At 40.7% G+C, this 10,530-nt stretch overlaps 1 protein-coding gene across 6 annotated transcripts; it reads left to right on the top strand.

The window, feature by feature from the left end:
• The first annotated feature begins 1,298 nt into the window (after positions 1-1,298).
• On the top strand, positions 1,299-6,916 carry LOC133912238 (arogenate dehydratase 2-like). Of its 6 annotated transcripts, none has more exons than XM_062354874.1 (13): positions 1,299-1,646; positions 1,760-1,812; positions 1,930-1,996; positions 2,084-2,112; positions 2,727-2,927; positions 3,022-3,105; positions 3,260-3,355; positions 3,432-3,509; positions 3,619-3,708; positions 3,794-3,858; positions 3,983-4,064; positions 4,128-4,225; positions 6,559-6,916. In XM_062354874.1, exons 1-12 carry the CDS (start codon positions 1,355-1,357, stop codon positions 4,185-4,187), a joined length of 1,197 nt encoding a protein of 398 aa, XP_062210858.1. In that variant the 5' UTR covers positions 1,299-1,354; the 3' UTR covers positions 4,188-4,225; positions 6,559-6,916. The 6 variants fall into 6 exon arrangements, with proteins under 6 accessions (XP_062210858.1, XP_062210862.1, XP_062210859.1 ...); XM_062354878.1 differs by having other exon boundaries at positions 3,983-4,052; XM_062354875.1 differs by lacking the exon at positions 6,559-6,916 and adding an exon at positions 5,791-6,127.
• Positions 6,917-10,530: the final 3,614 nt, after the last annotated feature.

Raw genomic sequence — 10,530 nt, forward strand, 5'->3', positions numbered from 1 at the left:
ATATCCAACTAAAATCCACAAGCAACAAAAGGAGCTCAAATTTTTTAGATTCATAGGGAACAAACAGCAGCACCCTACTCTAGTAGTCCAAGAAAGCAAGAGCAGCCCAGTAATCGAATAACGATGACATGAGCACCACAATTCAGAAAAAATTTCACCAGCGAACTGAAGCAAAGAACAAGAGATACATGCAAGGAACAAACAAGCAATTCTTTGCTGCCGCAGTCTGCAGCAAGAAGGAAGGAGCATATGGTACGAGGCAAGGCAACAAAATGGAAGGGAAGACCCGAGGGTGTGCTCCTCTCATGGGGAGCAGAGCGTCGGGGCAGGACAGGAGCAGAGCCGATGTTAGCATCGCTTGGCAGGATAGATTCGGCGCGGTGGTGCATTGCTCGTTGGGACAACACCTGGGTTGGTGACGACGTCACTCGGTGGGATAGGTCCGGAGGGCCAGGGGCGGTGTCAGCGACACTCGGATGCACAGGAACACCGTGGATCTGTGTGTCGCCTCCTGGTGAGCAGATGGGAGAGGAGAGAATGGGAGGTGATAGGATGGCGTTCGGGACGAAGCCAACCTGGACAACGTGGTGCGATCGATTTGGGCACACCGCGTCGTACATGATGTTTGGGGAATATTCCACGAATATGGGAAATATTCTCCAAATTTGTATGGCTTGGTTCTAATCAGATGGTTTAATTCAGGCAACCAAACAATAGGATGTGATTATATTCAGTACTGTAAGTACCAGCTGGCACAGGCAAGAAATCATATCTAAGGATTTGTTTGTTTTAGGTGAGGATTCTGAAAATCAGTTTATAGATTATAAATTGTAAAAAGTTGGATGGTAAAAAACTTTTAGATTATGAATTTAAAAAACTTTGATGAGCAGTTCAGTAAAATAGACTTTCACGGTCTAGGAAAAGCTAAGAGAAACTAGCTTCTTAGAGGCTGTTTGTTTTGATTTTGAATTATGCCTTTTAGTTTTGACAATTCGAAGTTAAAGCAAACAGATTTGTTTATCATAGCTTTTTACAATCCATTTATTGTATTGTAAAAATCCATGAAGCTGATTTCCCTTACTTTTTCAAAGATTGTAAAAGTTTATTTTACTAAATTGTCTAACAAAATTTTTTAGAACCCATAATCTAATTTTTTTACAATTCAATTTTTTATCATCTAACTTTTTACTACCCATAATTTATAAACTGTTTTTCGTAATCTTCTGTTAAAATAAACATGAAGCTAGAAAAAAGCTGTGTATTTATTTTAACTTCAGATGTAAAGAGGAAAACCACGATCAAAGCCGAAACAAACAGCCATAAAACCCCTGCGCGCCCAAGCGCGGCGGCGGCAATGGCCTCCACGGCCTGCCTTTGGCTCCCCTTCCTCCCCGCCCGAGCCCGCTCCGCCAACCCGGCCTCCACCGCCACCGCCTCCTCGTCCCCCCGCCGCCCCTCCCTCAAATGCAGCGCCGCCAACGCCAACGCCAACGGCAACTCCAACTCCGTCTCCATCTCTCCCGCCTCGCCGCGGGCGACGGTGGCGGACAGCGTCGAGCCCGTGGACATTAATGAACTGCGCCGCCCTCCTGCGCCTGTCTCCATCTCCACCGTCCCCGCCGCCCGTGATCCCCGCTGGCTGCCTCGTAAGTTGCGCGGCAACACCTTTGCTTTAGTCGATTTTGCGTTTGATTATTCACTTGGGCCTGGTGCTACTATCTGATCTGTCTGTGATTTTTTTCTTCTGTACTATTGTCAGGGCCGCTCACTAGTGCGGGCATGATGGAGGAGGGGCTCAAGGTTGCTTACCAGGTGCTCGATGAAACGCGCCTCATGTGTGCAGTTTCAGTTTCCTTCGTATTGCCCTCCGTGCTTGTGTGTGTTTTTGGAATAACCTCAATGGGAGTTTCGTTCTGTTGTCTGATTCAGGGTTTCCCTGGAGCGTACAGCGAGGCGGCGGCAAAGAAGGCCTACCCGAATTGCCAGACGGTGCCCTGTGAGCACTTTGATACCGCGTTTCAGGTAGCTTAGCATTGCCTGTTGGAATAGATATTCTAGTTACTTTGCTTTGTTCATGTTGCAGTTTCGGATGACGGACATCAAATTGGAAAGGTTCAATGTTTTGGTCTCATGGAATTTGTTGAGAATTGGAAATACTGACACTGAAGTGGACTGCTCCATTGCTTTATTTGAATTCATTATTATGCAAACAAAAACTCTTTTGTCCAAAGGAACCTATCACTAGCTGACTAGCACATAATATGCATACCATATTGCTTTATCTAAACACAATATCATGCCAGGAAAGATCCCTTGCCCAACAACTATTGTTTTAGCAAATGTTGTTCATACGGATTCAAAGATATTTGCAGAAATGACCAAACATGATGCATCTGCTCTTAAATTCTTTGAGATAGATTTTTGTCTAAAAAATATTCATTGGAGGTCAATTACACTAAGTACTTGCTATTTGGCACGTTGCAGTAAGTTATTATGCAACAGAATATTCTCTTTCTAAAACTGCTGGTTTTTCGTACATGTGTATAATCAAACAGAAAATACTATAACAATCGGTGCCCATTTTGTTCTATTTTACCTTTCGGACACTAAGATTTTTGATCCATATATATTACTTCCACAGTTTTTTTTCAATACATAGATGAAGGAGTTTGTAGCACAAGCTAATAGACATGACAGAATTTTTCTTTCATGTTCTCCTTTGACAGGCTGTTCAAAACTGGGTAGCTGATAGGGCAGTGCTGCCACTTGAGAATACATTGGGAGGTAGCATACATCGGAACTATGACCTTTTGCTTCAGCATAGGTTGCACATTGTTGGAGAGGTTCGCCTTGCAGTTCGTCATTGCCTGTTAGCCAATCCTGGCGTGAAGATAGAAAACCTGAAAAGTGCCATGAGTCATCCCCAGGTGAGCTGCTTGGATGATCTAGCATTAACATTTTTCCTTACTCTTTTCGTTTTTGGTGGAGGTAACCACAAACACATCATTTTTTAATTCCTAGGCCCTTGCACAATGTGAGCACACATTGACAGAGTTAGGAATTGAACACAGAGAAGCTGTTGATGACACTGCTGTTGCAGCAAAGGTAGACTGATGCTTTCTTCACCTGGAAGATTCACCACCTAATGCAGATATCTTTTGCTCAGTCTTTTTGAGCAACTCTATTCTGATTTTTGGATAAAATGGAATTTTCAGTGAACTCTCTGTTACCAATCATAAACACAATTCTTCTTTCCTAGTTCATTGCAGAGCAAATCCTCCAAGACACAGGTGCTATTGCTAGTTCATTGGCTGCTGAACTGTATGGATTGGAGGTTCTTGGTGAAAATATTCAGGTATATTGATTTTATTATTTTCTAAGAGAACATGTTCTGTTCTTTATTCTCAACATTAGCATATCTCTTTCTTTAGGATGACAAAGATAATGTCACCCGCTTTATGATGCTGGCTCGAGAATCCATCATACCTTGCACTGATAAACCATTCAAGGTGCAAATCGCTGTGCAAACCCCTTCGCATGTTCGTTTTAGCTGTCTACTCCCCACTCCCACCTTATAACAACCCCAGTTGACTTGGTGTGTGATCGTTTGATTTTCAGACTAGCATAGTCTTTTCACTTGAAGAAGGACCTGGACAGCTCTTTAAGGCACTTGCTGTTTTCGCACTGAGGGAAATTAATCTCACAAAGGTCTGTCCAACAGCTTTGGCTTGTCACATGCACGCATTTTGTATAATTCACTATCACTGTGCTCTGTTCTTGAATGGATGTGCAGATTGAAAGTCGTCCACACAAGAAAAGACCTCTTCGTGTAGCTGACGGCTGTTCCTCACCCTTAAAGTTAGATGCCAAACCTTTGACCTCCTAATTTTATTCAATCTCGCTTCCCACAGTTCTACATGAATAGGAGTACTACTTGTGCTGTTTATATCTTCTTAACCCATTCGATCCTGGGTTGCACCAGGCACTTCGATTACCTCTTCTATGTCGACCTTGAGGCATCGACGGCTGATCCAAAAACTCAGAACGCTCTTGTAAATTTAAAGGTGCACTTTCTTGGTTGGTACAATCTGGTCAAGTGAACAATGATCATGTTGCTTTATTTGCAGGAGTTTGCAACCTTTTTACAAGTCCTGGGAAGCTATCCTACAGACATGAGCGAACCTTAAATAGCAAGTTAGCAAGTACTTCTGCAAATCACATGCTGGTGAGTAATGTGTATCAGTGTCTGCCTTTTGCTCTTTTTGTGACAATTGCATAGTGTAGGGAAGAAGAGCCCTTTTTTTAGTTTAAAGGGATATCATTTTCTTGGACCTATTTGAATGGGGCTGAACTTGGCAACTAGGGATGAAAACAGTCGGAAATGATCGGAAAATGTCCTAAATCACTTTCACTTTCACATTTGTTCTCGGAATCGAAATCGGAAACGATAATGTCAGAAACGATTACAATATCGGAGATATCGGAAACTTCAAAATGAAGCCATTGGAACGGAAACATGTCGATTACGTTTGGAAACCGATAGTTTATATCAGAAACACCGCCCCGTAGAACATGACTCAAATGGCAAGTGTCCATACAATTGTAGAGATATGTTTAAGTCTTAACTCGACCATACAACGACATAACTCATAACTCGTCCGTTCAACGACACTAGTCTTAACTTGAGTACTCGAATAAGTCTTAAGTCGACCATATAAGATATAATATATTCACACTAGATAATTTATAATCCATTCAATATATTGATACCACAATGCAAAACTATTCCATAAGTAACACAAAATGTACTACAACATGAAAATCACAAAGAACCCATCTATTATATTAAAAAATATATAAAATAACTAGGATGTAGCTGGCTATCTTACTATTTTAAGGCCTTGCCTGGTATGGAGTTGAGGCCTATAAAAATTAGAATGGTCTGAGTCTGGAAAAACGGAAATTATTCGGAGTTTACTCGGAAATTTCCGATGAAATATGGTATTTTGAAAATACGGTCGGAAATCAGCCTAGATTGTTTTTTATTTTGTTTTCGTATTCGTCGGTTTGAAATCGGTCCGGTTTTATATAAATTCTAGAGAAGTTGGAAACAATCGGGAAAAGCAAGAAAACGATATCGGTCGGTTCGGGATTTTACCGTTCCGTTTTCATCCCTATGGGCAACTTATGTGAATGATGTATTAGGCATTTGGGTGCAGATCTATTCCGTGAGCTTGCTCAGGTCGAGTAGAAGTAGAATACTGAACTCCTATGTTTGAGGCCAAATAAGGGAAACTAAGTTGAGTGGAAACATGTCATGATGAGGTCTTCTAATGTGTTATGCTTGGTTGTGCCCATATTTCTCAAATAAGGTATTGTAGAGAAAAGATAAGGATAACTTAGTAAATTAATCAACAACAACAACTAAACCTTTTGTCTCAAACAAGTTGGGGTAAGCTAGAGATAAAACACCACAAGAGCCAGAAAAGAAAAGAAAAAGATCTCTAGCAATACTCGAAGTATATGCTAATCAGCTAATGGAAACTTTTACTTTGTGCCATGGACTAAGTGGCATGCCTTACCATTATGAGGTTTCCTTTTTACGGATGGCATATAAATACAAGAAATCTGATACACACAGCTGTAAAATTGCATGTTTAGAGCATAGCACCAAGCCACTACTAAATAGTTTAGCTCTATGCAAATTAAAAGTTTGATTATATCATAGAAGTGTTGTTACGGTCTTATGGATTAATTCTGTTAACATGACAGTTTTGCCCTTTTACATAGTGTCATGGGTCAGGCCCATATGGACCTGTTCGGCCAGCCCAACAGAGAGGTGGTGACAGCCAGGGCTAGGGCTGCCACCGACCTCTACCGTGTGTGGAAGGCGCAAGCACCCTAGGGCTGGCCGCCCGCCGCCACGTCGTCATCGAAATCAAGTCATCAAAGTCATTTTTAGATTAGGAAATAAATATATTTTAAATAGGAATTCTATAGATAAGGAATAATTTGGATTTAAACTAGGAAAGAGATCGTAGTTTGCTTGGTAGTCAAGTTGAATCATCTCTATATAATGAGAGGTATTGTATCCTTTGGAATTAAGAAAGAAAAAAGAAGTTGCATCTCTTATCTCTCTCCCTTTCCACTTGTGGGTACTGTTTGGCGACGTGAACAGTATCACGCTCCACCACCTCTAGCCGCACTCCGCCATCTCCCCACCTCCTTACAGCGGCCACCACGGGACGTAAGAAGGATCCCAAGCCACGCCCTACAACCTCCTTCGACTATTATCTCTGCTACCCTCCTCCTACAAATCAGCGCCCACTACACATAGGCATTTTGGGTTTTACTGAAGAATCCTATAAAACTTCTATTAAACAAGGAAACTAACTAGCAGAAGTGGACTAGCATTTGCAGAAGAATTAACTGGCAATTTGTGAACAAGGACAGTTGTGGTCGCACACTAATTTCCCTTTTAAGTCATAGTAGTCACTAAATTATTCATTTATTTTTCTCTCAAGGATCTAATTAGTTCTTAAATGTCTTCTAATCCAGGATTAGCAGGAATGGGTTGGATATGGGCAGTTGTTTTCAGAGGCAGTTGACAATTCAGCAACAACTATTAAGCTGATGCTAATTTTTACAGAGCAAAATAAGCATATCTACATTAGAACAGTAGGGAAGCTGCATGCGATTCAGGCATTTGGTTATAATCTTGGGAAGAAAATCACATCTTTTGTGGTGATGTTCTTATATGGAAGGAGGATACCTGAAAGAGCAGTCTTCCTTTATCTCCAGTTATGCAGGAGCTTGTTAAAAAACATATAGAGATCAAAGGGTTGAATATTTGGTCGTTAAAAACGGTTATAGTAGAATAATTTTGTTTGTTATTAGTGATTGGTTCCTTCGATCACCATGTTGCCTAGAAGGTTTCTATGTTTTCATGGAACTGTTCGTCATAGCGGCGAGCAATCTGTTCCCTCTCTGCATGCCATCGTGGTACAGTACTTAAGAATTGATGTTTCCATGTTCATATCATATGAACGCTCTCCAAGTCTTATGGCTGTCATGACATGAAAGGCATAATTTGAACCTCTATTCCTCTGGCGGTACTAATTCGGGCAAACCTGTTGCCAAACTTTCCGTCTGTGGAAGAAAATTTGTGCTCCTTGGTTGGTTGCCTTGATAAGTGCCAGGTCAAATGGGGTTGTTATTTTCTTAATCCTACCAGGTGATTGCCGAGTAGTTGACTGCAGTTTTGTGCCACTACTCTGTAACTCATGTTAAGTATTGGTGCAAACCTGGAGAATATTCTTCTCCGGAGGCATTGTTATGGCATTGGAAATTGGAAACATTCGAGCAGCCACATCTGCTCCTTTCCTTACTATATTATGCTGTTGTGCAAGATCTGGCATGTGCCTACGGTCTCGGATGACTGTCTTGGAAAAGTTTGGTTATTTTTACCAACGGTCAAAGCATATGTCAGAACTTACCATTTCCTGATCATTGTATATTGGTGTCGGCCTCCGCGTATAACATGTCTTTCCAGGGCCAGCCATCAGCATCTATAACAAACCAAAATGACAAGGGCACAGCAATTTGTCTGGTCTACTGAGTAAGAGTGCTTATAGAGAACGGAAGCTTGGGAAAAACTTGGTCAATGGCTGAATTTCGCATACTGGTGCACATGCTCTGGTCTTGGTTTGCACGAAACGGCCTGTTTGGTTGATTACTGAATTTATCACCCCTAAAGTTAAGCATGACACATGTTCTTGTTTAGTTTGTTACTAACCTTAGGTTGTCAAAGATTGTAAGTCATATTTTAGGAGTTTTGCTGTAGAAATTTTCGTCGCATTTGTGACGGGGGAAAAGAACGCCACATACCTTCAGCGTGCCATAGCACGGAAAAAGGTTACATCCTCTTCTATTAAAAGCACATTTCCCTTCTGTTCTCACGACTCTCACCACTCATCCCAGATTCCACCCTATCTCTTCCCTCTCATCTCCACCATCTCCTGTGCGTCGCCGTGCCGGGTGGCAGTCGCACCCATCGTGCGCGCGGCAGCCAGCTCGTTCGAGTCCCCGATCAAGGCAGCCACAGCAGTCTATAGACAATCCTCATATGCCAAGCCAAAATTTGTGCTAATTGAGCAAATTCTCATGGTTGGAAATTGACCAGGTTGGCGTAAAACTATGTGGTGAAAACAAGATTAGTGACATCAAAGAAATGGTGGTGTTTGTTGTGGCTTTGTCTTTGTTGTACACATCTTTGGCCCGTTAATGCTATGGCCAACCAGTGCGGTCTCCTTCCAATGGATCCATATGGTTTGGTTGAGTACGATAGATATAGAATCTGAATTATTCAGGGCCAACAAATTAAGCGAGCTCCTCTAACCTCTGCAAATCTGGAACTACACCTTCTGTGGCAGCAACAACTCCGCTGACCTCTGCAGCTCTCTCTTTTGTCTTGTACCTCAAGTTTGGAGTGCTTCTTGTATAGAACGTGCAGAGGTAATACCTTCACCTAGCACTTTGGGTGGATTTGTGTGTTTATCTTTTACTTTTGTTGGTTGTTCCTGTGCAAATCAGTAGTGTCCCATTTGTTCCTTTTATCCTCTTTGATGTTATTTGCTTGTTATATGTGCATGAGTAATGTAAAAATTAATTATTGATGTATTATGGCTTACTTGTACCTCTTTTTTAATTTGTCTTACAAAGTAAATACAACTTGTGCTTGGAATTTATGGTTTGTTTGCTCAGTGAACTTTTCTCATATACCTTTGTTTCTCTTTATCATACAAGTATAATAATATTTTGGAAAATATATTATTTTTTCTAAATGGGTTAGAGGAAGTTATATATCCAGTATTACATGAACCACTACTACATGTGGAGGAGAATGTTGATTGCTGTAGTTACTTTGTGTTTAGCGATGTACTGGTATATGGTTCATATTCGGTAAAAGAGAAAGAAAGTTGTGAAATATGCTCCTATATTGGATAGAGATATTGAACGGGAGTCATGATTGAACCGCTTGTATAATGGAACTGAGGCACATTGTATCAATGAGCTGCACATGCCAAAATTAGTTTTTCACAATCTGTGTATTCATATTAGATCACATAGTTTGTTAGTGGACACATTGCGTATCACAGTGGAGGAACAAGTTGCAATGTTCATCCATGTCGTGGGTCAAAATTGATCGAACAGATCAATTGTCTTTGAGTTTAATCAATCGGGAGAGATGGTTAGTAAGTACTTCAATGCAGTTTTATATGCCCTTTGTCTACTTGCCCGTGATCTCATACACATCAAATCAACTGAAACACATATCAAGATAACAAGTATCCCACACAGATTTCACCCTTACTTTGAGGTAAAACGTCATCTATTAGTTTTTCAAGTGTTGTAACTTCTATCTTCATCTAATTGTACATCGTCTGTCTCTTTTTATAGGGATGCATAGGAGCCTTGGATGGTCCTCATATACTAGCATGTATCCCTATCCATATGCAAGATAGATTTAGGGGTAGAAAGTCTATTCCCACTCAAAATATATTAGCAATTGTTGATTTTGATCTACAGTTCACCTATGTTCTTGCTGGATGGGAGGGTCTGCCCATGACTCTTATGTGCTTCAAGATGTACTATCACGCTCCACTGGCCTTAAAATACCAGAAAGTAGTATTATTTATGACTCACATATCAAAACTTGCTTCCTTTTTTTACCTAATTGTAGTGCACACATTTGTGATGTAGAAAAGTTTTTGCTAGCCGATGCCAGATATGCCACAAGACCGGGTATGCTACCCCCATATCGTGATGTCCGTTATCACCTAAAAGAATATAGGGGTACTAGAGAGCCAGAATACCCAAAAGAGTTGTTCAACCATCGTCACTCGTCTCTTAGAACAACTGTTGAATGAGCATTTGGTATATTGAATAATCATTTTAAATCTTTGCAAGTCAACCATTCTTCCCTTTAAAAATTCAAGTCAAAATTGTTGTTGCCGGTTGTGCGCTCCATAATTGGATCCTAGAGGATGCTCCTGATGAATATGTATATGATGATGTTACTTGGTACTTAGCTCTATCATGACATGAAGCAAGAGAGTCGGGCATGGGAACGTAAATGGGATGAGATAGAACAAAAAATATGGGAGGATAAAGTAGGATAGCCTATAGCTGAAGATGAAGTTAATATGTAGAAGCTTAATATGTGGTGACTGCTCTTGTTTCTTGTGTGATTTTTCAATTTGCTATGTGTGTGCACATAATGAGATTGATATTATTAAAGTGTTATGATTTACACCTTATAATCCTTTTTATATTGTTTTACTTTTCATTTTGTTTCTGGTACTATGTGTTTAATTAAATTGTCTCATATCATGAGGAGTAGCAATGGCAAAAGAGAATGGAAAAGTTGATGGGAATGGCCCTTCCCGTGAGAGAACCATCAATTGGGATGATAGTCAAACCAACTTCATGCTAGATTAGTACATTGAGTATTTGAAAGACCATCATGCC

The sequence above is a fragment of the Phragmites australis genome, chromosome 3 (genome assembly GCF_958298935.1).
Source record: "Phragmites australis chromosome 3, lpPhrAust1.1, whole genome shotgun sequence".
NCBI classification, from domain to species: domain Eukaryota; kingdom Viridiplantae; phylum Streptophyta; class Magnoliopsida; order Poales; family Poaceae; genus Phragmites; species Phragmites australis.

Bases quoted from the DNA above. Each gene is read 5' to 3' on its own strand.
- LOC133912238 (XM_062354874.1), top strand. From the start codon at position 1,355: ATGGCCTCCACGGCCTGCCTTTGGCTCCCCTTCCTCCCCGCCCGAGCC. The intron at 1,647-1,759 runs GTAAGTTGCGCG...TACTATTGTCAG, and splicing joins TGATCCCCGCTGGCTGCCTC to GGCCGCTCACTAGTGCGGGC. The intron at 1,813-1,929 runs GTGCTCGATGAA...TGTCTGATTCAG, and splicing joins GGCTCAAGGTTGCTTACCAG to GGTTTCCCTGGAGCGTACAG.